The sequence below is a fragment of the Pinus tabuliformis genome, chromosome 4_1, assembly GCF_031772625.1.
Source record: "Pinus tabuliformis cultivar Carrire ecotype Pingquan chromosome 4_1, CPIR1, whole genome shotgun sequence".
NCBI lineage: Eukaryota > Viridiplantae > Streptophyta > Pinopsida > Pinales > Pinaceae > Pinus > Pinus tabuliformis.
This window is the reverse complement of record NC_142303.1, coordinates 86,816,309-86,838,157: the sequence shown is the minus strand read 5'-3', so window position 1 is coordinate 86,838,157 and position 21,849 is coordinate 86,816,309. Positions and strand designations below refer to the sequence as shown.

The 21,849-nt window shown below is 38.8% G+C and overlaps 1 protein-coding gene across 1 annotated transcript in view; it reads left to right on the top strand.

Annotated features, from left to right (window-relative positions):
- The first annotated feature begins 1,951 nt into the window (after window positions 1–1,951).
- LOC149174315 (uncharacterized) overlaps window positions 1,952–21,849 on the top strand; it is a 75,724-nt gene continuing 55,826 nt past the window's right edge. The window contains exons 1-5 of the mRNA XM_089419319.1: window positions 1,952–2,290; window positions 2,807–3,182; window positions 6,060–6,096; window positions 6,280–6,516; window positions 6,623–6,670. Of these exons, the coding sequence (XP_089275445.1) occupies window positions 2,881–3,182; window positions 6,060–6,096; window positions 6,280–6,516; window positions 6,623–6,670 (624 nt within the window). The 5' untranslated portion in view covers window positions 1,952–2,290; window positions 2,807–2,880. The remainder of the gene's footprint in view (window positions 2,291–2,806; window positions 3,183–6,059; window positions 6,097–6,279; window positions 6,517–6,622; window positions 6,671–21,849) is intronic.

Below are 21,849 nucleotides of genomic sequence, written 5' to 3'. Positions count from 1 at the left end.
GAAAAAATCCCAAAAGAAGTTGCAGGTTTTTTATGAAGAAATTGACAAAGTAAGATTTTCTTTTTATTGCAATCCAATGATTTTTTTTGTCATATTACCCTACAAGCCAATCGAATTATTTCTCATATGCTAATTTGTAGTAATAAATATGGACCTAACATTAGTTTTCCTAGAATATTGGAAGTTTTCATTTCTCTCCCTCGGTCACCCAGAGTACCTTCAGGATACAAATGTTATTTCAACCACTTTCATGTAAAGGTTTGTTTTTCTCATAAAATATTATTTGTATTGAGTTGATAGGTTAGCTAACGAACTTGTAGGGGAAAGAAAGTTATGATTAACTAGGGCTCTTAATGGCAACCACTTCCATGAAAAAAAAAAAACAAAAATATGTGGCCTTAAATGCTAAAATCACACAATCTCTCTAGAGCCAACTTAGAATTAAGCAAACATGTTAGGCAACATATGCACAAACAAAACCAGTGGATATCGTTTGTGAAGGAAAAAATCACAATTAACTTAATCTCTTCTAGATCGATCTTATTGTGCAATTGGCTTAACAATGTTGTAGATTTCTGGCCGAGGTTGAGGACATAGTGGAGATTATGGAACACCTTCCAACTTGTGCACCCTGACAATGGAGTATTGGATCACTGCAATGTATGTTATCTGGGGAGAGGTTGGGGAAGGTTTTTTCGTCTTCAACGTTGGAATTTTGATAACATGCTTTCAAGCATAATGTGCAGGGGGATTTCAAAGGACAATCTTTAAAAAATACCTTGGAATATGCTTTCATCATCGGAGGATTAGGGCACAATTTTGCATGGTTGTTCGACACTTGTGGTCACTAGTTTTTCTGATCTTTTGTTCAATGACTTGCTGATAATTGACGACACCAGATTCAAACATAAATAAGTTGGAACCTCCTGACATATTAAGTGTCGTGATGATAATGCTATTTGCACTGATTTTTGGCAGTAGTGGGCATGACCCTACACACTAATTCTTGGCAATAGTGGACACGACACTGCACAAAACACAACCATTAACACAAGCCCCTGCTTGTTTGTACTGAGGGTATGTGACATATGGCGAATTGTGATAGAGGCCCTCCAAAATCAAACTTTGCTATGCCCAAGCACAAACTGTTATTGATAATGGTGGAGGCCCTGCGCTCATAAAAGCTTTAAGATACTCATATACATAAAGGAAGAGATATATCAAATTTCAATTCTTCAAAAATATGCATATATAATTGGTTAGATCTACTTAAAAATGAAAACGTAAAAAAGACATATATCAAATTTCAATCCAACAAAAATATGCATATGCATATGTAATCAGTTAAATCTACTTAAAAATGAAATAATATTTTACCGTACACGGGACTAAAAATAACCTATAAGACCAAAAATCCATAAAAAAGATGTGCGGACCGCTCGATTTTGTGGTTAACACAACAACACGCTAAGCTGTTGTCACTGGACGGACGGCTCGAACTTCGATTTTGTGGTTGACACAACAACACGCTCAAAGCAGCGTGAGCAAAATCCTACTTTGCTACTGATTCCGTTGCCGGGATTTAAACCTGGGTCGCCTGGGTGAAAACCAGGTATCCTAACCGGACTAGACGACAACGCATGTCCTAACACAAACCCAAGAGAGAAATACTCTCAGCAATAATATATCGCTTGTCGCGATTCGCTAACAACAAAAGGTGTGAGGTTTATGTATAAATCCGCCGCTAGCATACCATGTGCACGCACATTTTGGTGGCGGTTCCCAGGAAATACCGTCGTGGACAAAACTAACTTACCATCGAGCGCCACGTAAATGCTTTCCCACGTGGACGCCTGCAAGGATCGGCCGTGCAGAAAGAGTCATGGGATTGGCGCCCATCACGGTTTACCTTCAATATTCTTTATCAGACGAGATGATGATGGCACGCACTCAAATATTATTGATAATTAAAAGTGGTAATTACTCAAAGGTTGGAAATGCCAAAAAGCGTGCCAGCGGATAGTTGGACGGAGAAGCAGGAGATTTGAGATCCATTCATTCTTCGATGGCGATTGCTTCGGGTTTCTTGGGTTATTGTAATTGTAATTTTTCAGCGGAAATTTGCAGTTTATTTCAGTGGCCGAAATTTGCAAAGTTCTATCTTCGCTATTCATGAAAATTGCGGGTTAAAACTCGGCAACAATCGGCAATATATTACGAATTTAACAGTTTGTCATGGCAGACAGTTTGTTAATTTGATCATTTTTCTCTGCAATCTGCAATTTCAAAGGTATTTGCCTTGTTCGTTGTCTGCAAGTTTATTTTTGTCGATTAACCAGGGTTTAAAGTTTTATTCATATTTGTGCTTTTCGCTTCTTAATTCTCTAGATTTAATGGAACTCCACATTAAATCCTCGAGAAAATTTAATGCTTAGCTTTTAGCTAACGTCATACCAACGGAAATGCTAGGGTTTTCAGTTGGTGGAATTTAAAGGATTGCGAGTTTTGGAGGTGTCTGATTTGTTTGTTGACTGCAAAATTTATTATCCACATAGATTCACCAAAGTTTAAATTTCGAACCTGAGATTCCTTCTTTCTGCCTTTTCAATTTTTTTCGCTTCAGATTTGTCTAGATTCAGCAGAATTCAAGCCTTTAACAGCAGCGAGAAAATATCTACATTGCTTGTTGAAACTTTCGTTTTAGAATTATTTAGATTTATCGGAGCTCAAGAATTTGACGCATCTGAATACAACAAGAAAATTTACGGTGGAGCACTTAATTAACTTCTCGCCAGCTGAATGACAGGTTTTTTAGTCGGTGAAATTCAAAGCAGTGTGAGCGTGGCGGATTTAGGATTCTGAAGTGAAAATTTGGACGGGATGGGGGGGGTCACGTCTTCTGTGGCTGCAAAATTTGCATTTTTTCCTCCAAATCCTCCGTCTTACAAGATAAGTAGAGACGAAGTTAGCGGACTTCTAAAAATGTCGGATGTTCCTCATAGGGAAAATGTTGATGTACTGAAGCTTCCTACGAGAAGAGGGCAAGAGATAGTGGCCATGTACGTGCGGAATCCTATAGCTACGATGACCCTTTTGTATTCTCACGGAAATGCAGCGGATTTGGGGCAGATGTACGAGCTTTTTGTCGAACTTAGCGTTCATCTCCGCGTGAACTTGATGGGGTCTGTACTCGAATACCTTCTCCTTTGAGTTTTTATTTTTTTGACAAAGTAGTCCTTGCAGAATAATCGCTTACTTTAGAAGATCCGGTGGAATTTGCCCTACCATTGGTCTCGGGCATAATGCTCCTTCGGTTTCCGTTTCTATTATTTGATATTTTAAGTTTATTACATTTTTAAGTTTTATTGGTATAGACTTTCTGCACCTAATATTTCATTTCCATTTTGACATTGTAAATGTTTTACTCGTTCTGTGGAAATGGATTAGTTTAGTTTTTGCTATATCAATTATGTTGTATATTGAATGTCGATGGCTTCTCTCAGATTTATCTGTTTGCTGCTTCATGTTAAAACTTAAGAGTAATATATGTTGGTATAGTTCTAATGTTAATATCTAAGTTCTAGATGTGGTTCTGCTCTTCCCAGTGTATTTTAGCATAGGGATGGAACTTAAGGACCACTTGCCAATGGCTGATAAAGTAATTGGATCTTATTTCTTAAAATAATATATTAAGTTAAGTTACTGCCATTTTCCGATATTATGTCTGGAGGTGTCCTTAGGATCTGAGGAAGATCCTCTTTGTGCTGATGGATAAGTCTAGAGTTTAGACAAGTGGACGATACACCACGAGTTTATCTTGACATGTCTTAGGAATTAGGCAAAATTGGTTTAGCCGTGAATTTACGTATGGACCAACCAATGATTGAACTTGCCACAACTTATCTATAATTGGGAGACGGTGATACTTGAAATAAACTTGTATGCAAAGCAATAGGAGCGGCTTATGAATTCACTGTCGGTGTGCTGTTAGAGAGGAACTTCCAAATGCTCACTAGTTCAGATTTATTGACATTAAAATGCCTGTGAGAAACTGCACAACTATGGCCTATAATTGAATGCTCAATCTCATAAAGATTTTCCATCATCTCTGTGATTTGTTGATTCTGTTCCATTTCTCCAAATTTTGGGCCACCTCTGCCATGCCTGCTGTTTCTTTCTTGATCTCGGCTTTGAGGTCCCAAACTTCTTTTCCGATGAGAGTCATTTTTCCATAAACTTTGAGGAGTTTCTGAGACGACATGGTGAAGCCACTATGGGAATTGGAAGGGGTAGAATGCTAAAGAGGAAACGTAGAGAGTGTTTGAGAAGAATTGGTAAAAGATTTAGTGAGAACACGTGGGAGAGAAGGGAGAAGGTGCTTGGCTTTCAATTTTTTAACGAAGTTGAAAAAAAAGTTTTATTTTGATAGTTAATGACAATGAGTACCTTAGTATTGGACATTACAGGTAGGATTTTATTATGTTCACAATATATTGGAACTACTATTTTTAAACTTTAGTAGGCTTTGTACTTTAGTCGACTAGATATTCATATAATCAAAATAATGGTGGCAGTTGCTTGTAATGACCCTTCCACTATTTAAAGGCCACTGCCCTTGTACGTGCAAACTGGATTTCCGTTAACACAGTTTACCTATTTTCCATCTTGTTTGGGTAACTCCTGCTAATTTTCTGATGCAGTTAGATGATCAGCGTCTTCTCACCCGACTCAGCTCATTCCAGAATATATATTCAATATGTCTCTAATACCTCGAGTTTTCTCCAGGCATAGCTACCTTGACTGAAAAGTGCCATGATCCAGAGAAAATGGATGCTAACTATTTGGGCTACAAATCTAAGGTTAATTTTGCATGTTAACTGCTATAAACAACACTCAAGATGATTCCTCACTGTCAAATGCTCTAAATATCCCATGTTTATTTTGTCTCAAATCAACCCATCGATTCCCAAATTGACTAAGCAGCAGAACGTTTAGGGCCTTTGAGTTTAACTTTATTTCCACATCTTCTATTTTGCTGGAAAATGATTATGAATTATAAATTATTTCTTCTGTTGACTATTTTCCTTCACTAAAGAGTATGTTTCTAGTGAACCATGTGCCAAAATTACTGAACAGACATGAGCAATTCCGATTGACCACTTTAATCACTGCACACCGAGGTAAGGGTAATCATTTGGCAACTCTCTGGGAAACACGTCAGTAATACATTGTGGCGGAATCGTTAGAGCCTTAGAAGTGAGTGTAATCTTCGCCTCAGCATCTTCCATCTTACTAAAATAATGATTATGAAACTTGAATTGCATCTTTGGTTGATTATTTTTTGTAAAATAGAAGTTATAAGTCTTTCTTTGACTCGACGATTGTATACTATATTCCTATGGAACTATAGTGTGATAAAACTAATAGATGAATTGGTGTTTCCTGTTCTAGAGCCATGTTCATCCCTACATATTATTTCTTACACAATATTGTAATATTTATTTGCAACTGATACCTGCGTTCCATTATACTGCCCAAATGACACCTTGTACGAAAACTCAAGTACCCTTTTGTAAGGAACTTCAACTTGTCCTAAATTTTATGTATTATAGAAATCTTTGCAATGTCTCTGTAGAACCGTGAGCAACAGCTGCTTCTCTTTTTGAGAATGTAATCTTGTAAATGATGAACACACAAGCTATATGCAATTTCTTACTTTTTTTTACAGTATAGCACATTGAATACCAATGCTGGATGTCATGACACATGGATTCTCTGGCATAAATACAAATTATCCATGTGCAGTATGCTAATTTTATTTTTCATTTTGGATCTGAATTATGATATTTGTGTTGTATCTATAATTTCAGTTTTGATGTTTATGAAATTTTTTAAGTGTGAAATTTTGAATTTGTTTTGCTTATGCTTCACTTCCTGTTAAGTTTTTTTGTTATTCTGTTGTCATGTTCACGTTTTCATTTGTGGATAAGTGGCTCTAGTGTTTGAAATTGAGAGCAAACCTTTGACCGAATGCAGGTACTGGGCGCTTGGTTTTGCAGGTATGACTATTCTGGTTATGGACAATCCACTGGGAAGGTGTGACATTTGTAACTAAAACGTGGATGCTTCACCTGTACAACAGTTTGAATTTTCATCCATTATGAATATCTAAAGTTTATGACCACAAATAACATACCAAGTATGGCATTTAACATAGAAGACTTACTTTTTTAATCAGTTTATTGATATAAGAAGCATTATTGTTTGTCCCTCAAACAGCCCAGTGAATATAATACGTACGCAGACATTGAAGCTGCATATAAATGTCTTGAAGATCAATATGGAGTAAAAGAGGAAGATGTTGTCCTCTATGGTCAGTCAGTAGGAAGTGGTCCAACTGTGGATTTGGCAGCACGACTTTCTCGGTTGAGAGCTGTAGTTTTGCACAGTCCAATTTTGTCTGGTTTACGTGTTATGTACCCAGTTAAGCGCACATACTGGTTTGACATCTACAAGGTGACATATTAGTAGGATTTTGTTTTCAAGCAGTATATGCTAGTAACTCAATCACCGGATGGCAGATGCCTTTGATAGAAATTTAATCTGTGCATTGTTTTTGCAGAATATTGACAAAATTGGTATGGTGAACTGTCCCGTGCTTATCATGCATGTGAGTATTTTATGACGCTTAGATTATACTTTCATGTTGATATATTGTTTTTGCTTTTATTGGTATTGCTTTATGCTTTTATGTGAATACAATCGGAGATTTGTGATTTATGGTGAAATTGGTTTTTTTCATTCCTATCTTGAAATTGTTGTGATTGATAGTGTAATTGAAATTCAACTATTTCTTGAGAGGAATAAGCCTCCATTGTAACTGGTCATGGCTAGGAAGTGGGGTTGAGCAATGGCTGTGACCTAAAATGCAGGGGTTCATTTTTGGACCAGCATTAAAGCTCATTAACACTTGCAGAAAATTCCCAATAATAGTTTCATCCATATACACTTAATACTTTTATCAGGCAAGCGTTTTTCAGTCAGTAATGGAAAAAACAGCTTGTTTCCATAGTCGAATGAAATAAACAGCTGCTGCCACTGGACATATATCCAGCTTTTGTTAAATTGTATTTTATGTTAAAATGATTATTTTTATTAATTCACAGGAGAGATACATGACCCTCAGAGCCTCAACTACATCTGTAAAAATTTCTGAGTACATGGAGACTGAGCCTTACAAAGACTAATTCCACTTTATATAGTTTCAATGAAACGTTAGAGAGGGTGTTCTGCTGCCTGCAGCCTGCTTTAAAAATCTTCTGCGATATGGTACTAGAAATCCTTTGAATATTTTTATAACAGCAATACTGAGAGCAAATTGTCTCACAATCTGACTCTAGCCCCATCTAGAACCATAACTGGGCCATTTTTCCCAGAATCAGTTCCTCCACCGGCTCTGACCAGAGCCAGAGGGCTGGAATTGAAATCAGGAGGCAGCCTGCAACCCCTAAAAAAGTCTAATGCCAGACCTGCCAAAGCAAAATAGATTTACACCATTTTCACCCCCTTTCTCTGATTATGAGAAGAGGAAAAAAATGAGATATGCTTATTTCCTGTCCGTATTACATCATTCATTTTATCTTACAACAGAGTAATAATTATTATTTTTTTAGTTCTGTTATATCCATGTCTCCAACAAATACGAATAGGCTTAATATAGAAATACTGTACATCCAGAGTTGTCTCATTTATCCAGTTAAACTGAATGTATTAAGACAAAATATAAGGGTATTGAAGCTTAATTAAAAGGGTTATACATACCTAAAAACTAACTTAGGCAGCTAGGCTTATTTAACCATAACTAAATTTCTGTTGAACCTCTTTAAAGCCATTTAAGCTCTAGGGAAAATGGGGGGATATGTGACACATATTCTTCCTTTGAAGAGAAGAATGGGTCTAAGAAAAGGACAAACCAGAACTATAATTCCAGATTGGACAAATGGCATATCAGAATAACTTTCTTCCTCAATGATTTTGGACCAAATTGGAAAGGCCAAGGGTTCAATCACTGTTGGATGTTTGAGTTTTCCAAGTTACCGCCTCTTCCAGCCTTGTTCTCCTCTGTGGCTTCATCCTCCTCATCCTCTGATCTCCCACAAATATCAAGACCCTTAAGACAATAGCTATTAGGGCTGTCATGTGGGGAGTGACTCTACTTTAACCTCTTGATTTCATAGATGGCAATATGTTTATCTGCTGTCTCTGCTGCCCTTTCTTCCTGCAATGGCAATAAGATGCACTGAACCTCTTGCACAACTTTTATTAATTCATGAAAGTTGGCATGAAACGCTTCCAACTGAGCTCACAAAGTGTTGAGGTACTGGCAGAGTGGATTTTATTCCTCCACCAGTGTAATAGTGGTTGCCAAGGCATTTTTACCAAGCTCAGGGATTCAATAAAGTTACTAACAAGATGATGCACTATTAGCTTGAGCAATGGACCAAATTTCCCAAGTTTCTTCTAAACCTCATAATGCTTTGACACTGCAACTCCATGGAGGATGGTGTGTTCAGTAAGTCTGCTTGCCATAAATGGTACTCTCGACTGACACGGAGACATGTTTTGCTTAATCCTTATTGAATCTATCTTACCTTTTGGAAGAATTGCATTGTTCAGAGACATCAATTCTTTGTCACCATTCAGATGCCTCAGGACATGGTTTATAATGACCCTATCAAATCCCCTAGTTAGCCCCCTGATCCTGATAATCACCTTGATTAGCATGACAGTTGAGGGAGTGATGTGGCCCTTCCATATTTCAATAATTAATTGAGTCACTGAACACATTAATGCTCCTTATGCTAGGAATAGTGTTTAATTGCAATCATTTGCACACACTGACACAGCTACTAATTCTGTGATGTTAGTAGTGTTATAACCTATGCCCCAGACGTATTTTGTCATGATCTCTCCTTTCTGGTTCTTAACTAGACCCCTTGCCCCGACTCTCCCAGAATTGCCCTTTACCACCCCATAGTTTTTGTTAAATCAAATATTAGTGGAGTATGTTATAAAAAAATTGGCACTATATAAGCTACTCAATATTGATTCCATAAGAATGTAAATTTTTCATAGGTTTCGTATTTGATTGATGTTCCAATAAAATTTATGCCCAGATTTAAATATTTTCACCAATCTGATTTTTATGAATAGCAACACACTGAAAACATATGCAGAGGTAAAATTGATTACCACACAATAAATGACACAGTTTTTACCCAGGAAAATCTCAATGGGGAAAAACCAGCAAACAAATGTTTATTATTTTTAGCTCTTAGAGAAATCAGCAAATTAATTACAACAATAAATGAATCTGGTACAGCTCATAAATTCTTGAGAAAACTGCCTTGATTTCAGCCCAGTGATTTTCCATCTCTGTCCAACCTTGTATCTGAGATTAACTTTGCTCCAGTGTGCGGTGGTATGGCTGTCTGTATGACTGTACAAAGTGTACAGAATCTGTACGGTATGATACGGTTGCCTTGGGATGTGTGTACTACTGGAAAATTCAACCTCAATCTGATCTGCAATCTCTCGGTCTCTACAATTCGATTTTCCTTCTCATCCTCAAATCCTCATCTGTTCTATTGTGGGTTTAATATGTCTCTCCTTTCCCCCAACTTGCTTTAATCTCTTTATGATCCTAACCCAGATCTCCAAAGTGATTGACTGTCAAGATTAGATCTCGCCCTCTTGAGATCAATAGTTGTGACTTAATCTTTCGTTGAGGTCACTTAAGTCACTTTTAGTCATAAAGTAAAAGTCAATTTATAAAATAAAGTTATGTGGGAAAAGTGTTGGACCACTTCTGCATGCTATAAGACACATATAGCCTATGCAGAAGCACCTGGCTGAGCTAGCTCTGACAATAAAATGCTTTGTTGGAAAGATTTAATGACTCTTTTGATGTACATGATTTGACAATAGAAATTGGTGGGTTCTTATAATCCAGTTGGCAGAAATGTTACCCGCCAGTGGGATGATTCATTTGTCTATGAGAAGCATCTGCTGATCAAACTACTCTTTCTCAACGCACAACTATTTCAAATGCTGTGTAGTTTACAATTTGGTCATCTCTGAATTTGATATCATCTCTAAAAATGCAATTGAAAAAATAATAGGAGGCCAAGAATGTTACCTGCACTCACCTCAACAATCATTTATCTCCCCAAACAAATTGTGATCTTTGAATTATCATGGGGTCCTGTGGCCACAATCTTGGATGTGGCAACCTGTTGCCTTATCTCGATTCTCTACACACATGGTTCCTTTCCTCGAATCCAAGAGCCATTGACTTCATTGGGTACAACTACATGCTCCAACAATTTCTACAAGTCACTTTTCAATCAATCCTGGAACCATTATGGAAAAGTGGTTGTCCTTACTTGTTACAATGCAATCTCAACCTCTTCCCTTCTTTGGTCAGTCTCCCTAGCCTTTTCCAAACTATAATAGGCAATGCTATAGAGTTCCTTCATGGCTGAGCTTGTTATTTCTCAAACTCTCACTATGTTCTGAGAACCTAAAGGCAGCTACTAGGATATCCCTCAGGGTCAACTAAACCAAGACATTGCAACATGGGAGAGTAAGATTAGCTTAGTTGATTGTCTTGATTGTCTGATTAATCTAAACAAGTCAATTTGCCTTATGTGAAAGAGTGTGATAGGATATGAAAATCGATATTCGATCAATCCCAAAATGATTGTAAATTAAAATTACCAATGTGTTCACAATGAGTGGTAGTATTTGATCTAAGACTTTTGTGATCCATAATAATTTTTGAAGAAGCTTTCAGATAATCAATCAATGCTTATGTGATTTATCCGAAAGCTTCTTCAAAAATGAGTGGTAGATTCAAGATTTACTACCAGCAGTACACAATGTTCAATTAGTGAAGGGAAAGTGTGGATTTTAAGATGTAACATCACATTATTTCAGATTGCATGTTTCTCTTATGATACATTCAAAATGAGTATGAAAGATGCTCATAAAGTGAATACCTACATCAGCAAGTTAAATGTGACGTGAACCAAAATATTGCAAAGACAAGTTTGATTCCTTAATTGTCCAATGAAATTGTGAGCTTAGTGAATGAATTAATGGCATCCAAAACATGGGTGATTTATTGTACCAAGCTTAAGCTAGATGATTTATTAGAATTTAGAACATTAATCATGGGACTTGAAAGTGAAATTATATATATGAAATGATGCATCCCAATGTTTTTTTTAATGTTTAGAATCCATTCACTATATTATCAAAATAAACACGATATTTCCAATTTAACAGTGAACCATCATACCATAAACTTGCTATGAACTTAGTGCCAAAGTGCTGGAAATTTGAAGAAGTAGTTGACCTTTAATGTGTGAATGAACTAGCAAGCCAACTGATCATTTATTACCATGAAAAGCTTAGATTTAGCCATAAAACATGAAATCTGGAAATTTCAGGTGTTCAGTTCCTTAGATGGAAATCCCAAACTTAAATCCGCTTAGTGTTTTATCCAGCGGTGAAGTACCATGAGCAAGAGATATAACCAAGATTCAAATAAACTTCCTAGGGCATATCACCTCGATTTTCTACTTAAGAGAAGTTAATGTTGAGAATTAGATCTGTGAGTGTTTGTCTTGAAAAAGTTTAGATCTAGATCAGAATTTTCTCTTCAAATTTCTAAACCAATGATACATGAGAGCAATTTAGAGCAATTAAATTGAAAATAAAATCTGAACTAATAAACCATGAAATGCTCTCATCACCTGTTTAGATCTATTTTAAAAGCATCTAATTAATAAGTATCTCAAATCTAGGTGAATTTGAAAACCAACGAGGTAAAGGGGGGTTAGCGAATAGAAATTTAGCAAGATCTAGCTATGAAAGCCAATAGAAATCTCTTGGTGACAAGTCGGTCCAACTAATAAACAAGTTAAATGATCAAAATTGACTCAAGGGAAATCTAATAAAGATCTATGCAAGTAATTTCCAGATTTGGATGAGAAAAAAAACAAAACTAAGTGAAAAAGATTTTAAAGTTTTGGGTGGTTGGGAAAAAAGGAAAACTAGGGCCTACTCCTCTTGGTTGTGGGGTCAAGCATTGCTTTTATATGGGATTTTCCCTTGTGTCAACTTTGGGATTCTCAAACAATCTAAGGATGTACTGTGCAATTCACCACTAAGAGACTTACAAACTACACGCCCATGGGAGAAGTGGCTTTTTGAGGAGTCGAAGAGCCTTCATCTTAGGGGAAGAGGACAGGCAGGTTTCTGCCCCAACTACTGGACAATTGATAACATCTTCCACTCCGAGTTGTTATTGAGGAGCTTTGTCATTGCTCTTTGAAGGTTTACAATTGCTTTGTAGACTTATAGAAAGCATTTGACACAATATCAAGGGAGGCATTTTACCATAGACTTCATGACATTGGCATATTTGAGACCATGCTGGTAGCTATCATGAGACAATACGAGTCACGCCTCAGGGTGGTACACGGTCTTTTTGGCTTCATCCAAAGTACCATTGTCGTAAAAGTTAAAATAGGGGTGCCCCCTCTCATTGACCCTCTTTGGGATCTATATTGATGAGTTAGAGTCTTTCCTCCATGAGCATATCGAAAGGGGGGATGGCTATCTTCTACATCAAGTGTTGATATCCTTGTTCCTATTTGTTGATGATTTAATCTTGTTGGCGTTGTTAGCTCTGCTACATAGCTTTGATTTTTGAAGGTTAGAAATGAGCTTGATCTGCTCGGTTATGCTTAAAGGAAGCTCATAAAGGTCATTCTTTCCTTTTTCCTTTGCCCCACTCATTCCCCCTTCATCTCTATTTCCCCTGTTTTTCTTCTAAAAACCAACAAAACCCCTTTTTTGTAAGCCCCGAGCGCTAAAGCCAAAAACCCCATAAAACCGCAACCATACAACTTTGCGCCTTTATAAAATCATTGCCTTTAATCTTAGCCGTTGATCTTTCCTGGCGAATCTAATGGCTCCCGTCGCGCTCGATAAAGAAACTTGTGCGATTGAACCCTTACTGTCCAATCATCTCCGCCAAGATCGGACGGCCTTCACACTTTTCGCGCCCACGAAGTGATGGAACGTTAGCGCGCGATGGAGAACGGTTTTTCTCTCTCCTTCGTTGCTACGTGTCGTGCGCTGAATGGGATCACGCGCCCTCATCCTTTTACTGCCCAACGCCCAAAGGCAGTGCGATCAATACCACTTACCGCTTAACCTTCTGTCCCCACCCGTTAACGGCCGCGCACCTTCATTGCCCGATCACCGTTGGATCTGTCCGTCTGAGATCCAACGACCCACGTTCATCCCGCTCTCACCTCTTCCGATGTCTTCCGCCAAGCCATCTCCGCCGTCTATTCTCTCGATCCAACAACCGATCTTTCTCCCTCACCCGACACATCCACTCGCCATGCAGTCCACGTTCCTTGACCGTTCCGTGTGCCCGAAGGACAAAGGTGACCAGCTCACTAGTACCAGTTGCAGTTGCTCCTCAACAACCATATTTAACAAACAGCATGGCCAAAGAAAAAAAAGGACAGAGCAGGATCATGTAACTGCATTTAGCAGTTATGGAACTTCATTGATACAAACATTCCAGCTGCTTGAGAGGACAACAGAGCACCTGAAAAGATCAGATTCACCCACTAAAGCAAGCAAACTCACTCAGAGACTCCATCAGGCAGTTAAATGCAGTTGGTGGTCAATTATGACCCCTCCATACCTAAACGGCCAAGTGCCTTTGTAATGAAATTCTATATATACCAAAAAATAAGATGTAATCAGGGTTGATGGTTGATGTTTTGATGTAAGGTTCAACTTCTGGAGACTGTAACTATTTTGACACTTGCAGCGTCTCATCTTCATTTTCAGCTAATACAAGCTTCTTTTGCTGTTAATTGCTCACTCGTCATTCTTCTTTTGCTCCAAGCTGTGCCTGATATGATGTATTCTTGAGCTCTTGATGTTTAGCATTAGAGTCGCTGTCATCCTATATCTATGTTAAAGTCTTGTATGTATCATTGAACAAATTATTCAGGTTTCTCTTCATCTAGTGCCAGAGAGCTGTCATCTTGTCTGTGCATTAGGAGACTAGATTTGCAGACTTCTTTACTGGTTGCAGCTGGCCATCACATGGTCTTGTGCATCTGCTGGTGTGGTCAGTATTCTCCATATTCACCCAATCCTTAAACTGTGAGTAGTTGGTGGTCTAAAGCCTTGTAGTCTGGGGGTGTTCACGCATGTCTGGAGTGAGACAAAGTAGAAGTGGTTATCTGGCTTGGACAAGCATCATTCCTTCCATTCATCCATTTGCAACAATAAGTTGAATTTATATGTTACCAGGCATTTCCGAGCTACAACCTAGACAGTTTCTTGGAATCCTAACATAATTGGCGCCGTTGTCGGGGAGAGGAGATTGAAGCTCAGCTTCCCTGGGAGAACGACACAGATCCAGCTTTGATGATAGACAAAGCTCGGACACATTTCTGGTTGTAATCATCTATCTAGCGACTCTACTAGAGGACCAACCTTTGGCGACTCCACATTACAGTTCTGGCTCAGTTTGTGAGGCATACCCGGAGAAATCCTCAGAAATCACTAGCTGACCCAGTGCTTGACCCTGAGAAGATTGTTACGTAGAGAAAGATCATTCAGAAAGGAGCATCAGGATCAGGTAAGCCAAAACAATCTTATGTATCTCTGCAAGAGAGGCTTGTAACTGAGCATGTACAGTTTGAAGATATAGAGCCTAGCATTGTTAGTGAAGAAATACCCTCAGAGATTCATAAAGCTCCTTGTTCATTAAGTTCCCCTTTGGATCTCAGTCCAAAGAGAACCTCCCACATAGTCCATCATATTCCTTTGTCCCTGTCATTCATTTCACAGCTCCCTACCTTTCAAATTGCCAGTATCCATCCACCTACCCTAGTCATGGTAGGCCCACAAGCTCCTACTAAGATGGAAAGAATCATAGCTGCTAGGTATGGACCCCTGGTCCTACCTGTTCCTTTGAATGCCATGCCTGCAGGAGAATATCAGAAATACATGCCTAAATTCACTGGTATAGAGGGAGTAATAGCTGAAGAGCACCTTGAATCTTTTTATAGTTATGATGATAACCTTGATATCAGTGAAGACGATGTGTGGATGAGAGTGTTTGTCCAGAGCCTTGATGGAGAGTCTAGGAAATGGTTCAGAGAGTTGACCCCTAGGTCCATAACAGACATTGAAGTGTTAGATGATGTGTTTTTAAAGCATTGGGGAGATAAGAAAGACCTGCTATAATACCATACTGAGTTTGGAAACCTCAAGAGAGAAAACGGGGAATCGTTGTCTGATTTTAATAAAAGGTTTAATTGTATGTATAGCAAGATACCAGCTGAAGTAAAGCCTACCCCCACCTCTGCAAAACTCACCTATGCTAATGCATTTGACTCTGACTTTTGCTTGCTGTTGAGAGAAAGAAGATGTGCCACGCTAGCCGAAATGCAGGATGCAACCCTAGAGGTAGAATCTAATATCATGGCTGCAGAAAAACTCAAAGGTCATACTGACAGAAGAAGGCAGAGAGGTGAAGCTTCCACCTCTTCTTCATCTTTAGAGCCCAAATTAGATAAAATGACTAAGATGATAGAGTCATTGGCTACTGAGATATCCAAGCTGAAGGTTGAGCTTGTTCTGGGAAGGCAAGGCTCCCTAATTCATTTGCTCCTAGAAATCCAAGTTCCTTCAGAAGAGCAAATGATCAATTGCAGATCATTCAGAGAGGAAAGGAGACCAGTGAAGAACAAAGAGTTAAGACTCCTTTTCAGAATGTAGTCATGGAGGAGGAACAGTTCAATGAAGAGGATGAGATTCACTGCATGGAAGACAAGGGCAATGCTGCCTTTTTGACATTAGCTGCCTACGAAGAATCATTACTCCAGGACCAGACCAGTCAAGAGTGGGACAGAGAAGCTGTTCTGCAGACTGATGAACAACAAAGGTATAATTTGAGGTCCAGAACGAGTAATGTCAAGGAGAACCCTGCCCAAAGAGCTGTTGTCCCCACAGAGCAACAGACCAGCAAACAGAAAAAGCCAGCAGCTGATCCAGTCATCCCCAAAGCTCCAACTCAAGAGGTAAGAGGCCTTGACAAGTTCCCTTCCCCTTTCAATTTTGAATAAGAAGTCTAGAAGTTAAAAATATCTGTGCCTCTGATAGAACTTGCAAAGAGTGAGGCATTTAGAACGCCTATCCTTGATGCCCTTGAGCTAAAAGCCTCCGACTCAAGAGGTAAGAGGCCTTGACAAGTTCCCTTCCCCTTTCAGTTTTGAATCAGAAATCCAGAAGTTAAAAATATCTGTGCCTCTGATAGAACTTGCAAAGAGTGAGGCATTTAGAACGCCTATCCTTGATGCCCTTGAGCTAAAAGCCTCACAAGCCTCTCATGACTATGTAAATTTGTAAGATGATAAACCTACAGTTGTGCTTAGCCCCATGACTAAACCCTTTGATAACAACTCCCCATCATTCTATATCTCCTTGACCATTCATGACAAAACCCTCCATAACTACCTGCTAGACACCGATGCCAGCCATACTTTGATGCCCAAAGCTGTCATGGAAGAGTTAGGCCTTGACATTACCAGACCTTATCATGATCTATTCTCCTTTGATTCAAGAAAGGTAAAATGTCTGGGATTAATCAAGACTTGGCTATTACCTTAACTCAGTTGCCCATGAAGAGCATGATGATGGATATTGTGGTGGCAGATGTTCCCCCTAAGTTTTGTATGCTACTTTCTAGAGGGTGGATCAAGAGGCTGGGTGGACATTACAAAATGATTTATCTTATGCCACTATCCCAGTTTTTGGAGGGGAGAGCAGGAGATTGTACAGAGAAGCACAACTGGCCTACATCATCAATGATGAGAAGAATCCTACTAATCATCCCATCTATGCTGTGGACACTGATTTTGGAGCATGTATTCTCCAAATTGAAGAATCCCAGAAGGCCTCGTTGCAGCTCAAGAAACCAGTAGGCCAGGCCATGGAAGAACAAGGAAATCAGGTTTGGGAGATGTTCTTTGATGGAGCATGTTCAAGGGAAACTGCAGGAGCAGGGGTGGTGCTGATATCTCCAAAACAAGAAAGCACACATCTGTCTTTCAAGCTGACTTTTCAAGTCACCAACAATATAGCAGAGTATGAGGCTCTGATATTGGGCCTTAACGTAGCTAAAGACAGAGGAATCAGAAACATAAAGGTGTTTGGAGATGCTGATCTCATCATTCAGCAAGTGAACAAAACGTTTCAAGCAAAGCACCCGAGGCTGAAAGCATATAGAGATGAGGTATGGAGACTCAAAGATTCTTTTGACAGTTTTTGTATCTCATATATCCCTAGAGTAAAAAATCAGATTGCTGATTCCCTTGTTGTGTCTGCTAGTATGTTTATCCCTCCCATGCCTCCCAAACTAGTTTATGAAGTTCAGATAAAATATAGACCATCCTTGCCTGATAATGTCCAGCATTGGAAAGTTTTTGAAGATGATGATGAAGTAAATAGGTTTCTGCAAGTCATTGATGAATTCTCTGAAATGCAAATTGACCAAGAGAATGAAGCCTTGGAAGAAAGCCCCCAATCCCAGCTAAAGAACAAAATTGGCAAAGATAGCATTGTCCAGCTGCCCAACAATCATATACCTAAAGGCCTAGTCCCCTTAGAAAAGCTGTTTGACCAGAATGATGTGCCTTATAAGGCTGCCCAAAAAGAAGATCAATCTGCAGTCCATAAGCATAACATAGGGAGCCCAGAACATCCAAAGTATATAAATCTGTCCACCCATTTGTCTGCTGCCCAAAGTTCTAAATACTGCACCTTGATGAAGCAGTTTGTTGATGTCTTTGCCTGGGAGTACAGTGACCTTAAAACGTATGATAAAAAGATCATCCAGCATAAGATCCCCTTGGAGAAAGACACCATCCCTTTCAAGCAGAAGCTGAGACCCATAAATCCTTTGCTTCTTCCTCTGATTGAAAAAGAGATCAAGAAGTTGCTGGTTGCCAAAATCATAGTCCGTCTCAAATATTCAAAATGGGTAGCCAACTTGGTAGTTGTGAAGAAGAAAAGTGGGGAAATCAGGATTTGCGTTGATTTCAGAAACTTAAACAAATGCTCTAAAAAAGACAACTATCCTCTGCCCAAGATGGAGCATTTGCTGCAAAAAGTCTCAGGAGCCAAAGTTATGTGTTTCCTGGATGGGTTCTCAGGGTATAATCAAGTTGCTATACATCCAGATGATCAAGAGAAGACTGCATTCACCACTCCTTGGGGCACTTTTATGTATTCCAAGATGCCTTTTGGGTTGATGAATGCTGGAGCAACCTTTCAGAGAGCTATGGATATAGCATTTGTGGGAGAGAAGGATAAGTTTGTCCTTATCTACCTTGATGATATAATAGTATACTCCAATAGCCATCAAGATCATTTGCAGCACCTGAAGAAAGTATTTCTGAAATGCAGAAGGTTTGGGATATCAGTCAATCCTAAAAAGTCACAGTTTGCTTTAGAAGAGGGCAAGCTGTTAGGACACATTGTCTCTGCTGCAGGTGTCAAAATTGACCCAGAAAGAGTGAGAGCAATACAGACCTTGTCTGTCCCAAGATCAAAGAAGGATATCCAGTCCTTTCTGGGCAAGATAAATTTTGTAAGGAGGTTTATTCTAAATTTTGCAGAACTTGTAAAATACATCACCTCCATGTTGAAAAAGGAGTCGGAAATCAAATGGACTGAGGAAGCAAGAAGATATTTTGAATCCATCAAGAGAGCCATTATGGAAGCTCCTACTTTGATTAGCCCAAACTATAGCAAGGAGTTCCATATATTTTCGTTTGCCTCAGATGACACCCTTGCAGCATTCCTATTACAGAAAGATGATGAAATCTCAAAACATCCGGTGGCATTATTTAGCAAAACCTTAAGGGATGCTGAACTGAGATATGACATTATAGAAAAACAGGCCTATGCTCTTATCAAATCCTTGAAAGCTTTCAGAATATGCATTATGAACTCCAAGGTAATTGCATATGTGCCCTCTGCTTCAGTTGAAGATGTCTTAACGCAGCCAGAGGTTGATGGAAGAAGGGCTAAATGGATTGCAAAGCTGATCAAATTCAATATAGAGCTGAAGCCCACCAAGCTGGTCAAAGGTCAGGGCCTGGCCAAACTGATGGCTGAAGAAAATTGCACCTTAAGGGATGCTGAACTGAGATATGACATTATAGAAAAACAGGCCTATGCTCTTATCAAATCCTTGAAAGCTTTCAGAATATACATTCTGAACTCCAAGGTAATTGCATATGTGCCCTCTGCTTCAGTTGAAGATGTCTTAACACAGCCAGAGGTTGATGGAAGAAGGGCTAAATGGATTGCAAAGCTGATCAAATTCAATATAGAGCTGAAGCCCACCAAGCTGGTCAAAGGTCAGGGCTTGGCCAAACTGATGGGTGAAGAAAATTGCAGGATGCTGGACATAAATCTCATAAGCACAATTTCAGAAGATGGACAAATAGAAAAAACAGCGGAGCCAGGGCAAAGCCAATCAGTGGCAGAAAATCTAACTTCTTGCGAATGGTATTCTACCATAGTTCAATTTTTACTGAAGCTAGAAGTGCCTCCAGGCTTGAGTTCAAGTCAAGCCAAAACCATTAAGCTTAGAGCAGCCAAGTATTGTATTCATGAAAACTTGCTGTATTGGAGGGACCCATCTGGAATCCTTGTAAGGTGTCTAGACAAAGAACAATCCATAGAGGTCATGCATTAGTTTCATTCTAGCATTTGTGGAGGACATCACTATTGGAAAACCACAGCCCACAAGATCCTCAGCGCTGGGTATTACTAGCCCACCTTGTTTTTTGATGTCTTTTCATTTGTTAAATCTTGTGACAGGCTATGTCACACGGTTCGAGTTCAAATTCGAGTTTGACAATGATTAAGTTCGATTCAAATTCGAATTTTCCGATCAGGTTCGAATGAGGTTCGACATTAGGTTCAACTATATATATATATATGACAAAATAATAAAAAATTCCAAATTGATCCATAAACACATGAATACAAATTCTTATTAGTAAACATACATGAATAATGTAATCATTCTAACATCTAGTTAAATGTACAACATACACAATAGTAATTTGCAAAAATAAATGACATAATTTTTAGTGTTCAACATTTAAATGAATATAAAATACTAGTAATCTTTTAAAAAATCACATAACTAAAACATAGTCAAAATTTAAACATACACATTACAATACAACTATATTAAGAACTCATTGTAGAACATCTTCAAATTTCAAAATTAAAAAAAGGAAGTTCACTCGGAATTGTTAAATCCTTAACGCAATGTTGTTTATAAAGGATTTTTTTTGGCGGGAAGATTGCTGAAAATCAACTGCCAAACCTAATTCGAACCTCAACAAAAAAATTTCGAATTCGATTAAATTCAGTGTAAGGTTCGCTTTCAGGTTCGAGTTCCAATGGGGTTCGAGTTCGAACAGGTTCGGCTTTCAGGTTCAGCTTTAGGTTTGGCGAACATGAACGAATTTCAAATTTTTTTTGAGGTTCACCGAATTTCGAACCTGAAGGCTTAAGTTCGTCGAACCCTGTGACATAGGTGATAGGTGCCAAAGGTTTGAAGGAAAACAATAGTTGAAATCCCTGCCTTTAAAGCCAATTCATGCCAGTGGCCCTTTTCAACAGTGGGGTTTGGATTTCATTGGAGAAATCAATCCACATTCCAGTGGCCAGCACAGACGGATCTTAGTAGCCACTGACTACTTCACTAAGTGGATTGAGGCCATCCCTACTAGGAAAGCTGATCATCCTGTGGTCATAAAGTTCTTGACAGAGAATATCTTCATCAGGTTTGGCTGTCCACATAAATTAGTCACAGACAATGCAACAACTTTCAGAGCAAAAGAGTTGGTGGACATGTGTGACTCAATGGTGTTAAGATTTGGAATGTTCTATGCTAGAGCAATTTCTTTAAATTTTCATAGTTAGCTATCACAACAACATTAAGATAAACAGCAGATAGAACATAAATATAAAACATAGAAGACAAGCCAAGACAAGAGGACACAAGATATGGCGCAAGCCAGGGACAAACCCCACAATGTGTGGGGAAACCCTTTGATCAAATCTTCTTTTATCTTCAAAGTTCAGCAGAGAAAGAGAGAGAGAGAGTACATTTACAACAGAAGTCAACACTTTGACTTGTCTAGATCTGAGCATAGATCATCTCCTATAACGATGAGATCAGTTGAAGACATTCTGCTTCAACTGATCCTCCAAGGTGACTCCTTCACCTATCATCATCCTGCATCAGGTTCTCAAGCTGCACCACTGCATACTGCACCATGCTGAACTTTATGTCCATGACCTCATTCATCATTATGCTGCCCATGATCTACATCATACTACCCATACATCATGCTGTCCATGATCTGCATCATGCTGCTCATGCTCATGATCTCATTTATCATGATGCTGCCCGTTGCATCATTCATCACAGTTTCACCATTGCTGCACCTTTATGAGATCATGCTGCCCTATGACTGAGATGCTCTCATCTGCTCTTATCATCATTTTGCTGCCCATGCCCATCATGATCTAAGACTGATCATTCTTATCATTCTCATTATTTTGAGATTGTAATCATCATTTCTTATGATCCTTGTCATTGTGAGTGCATATTTAATACTTCACATCACAGCTGTATGTCACCGAGAT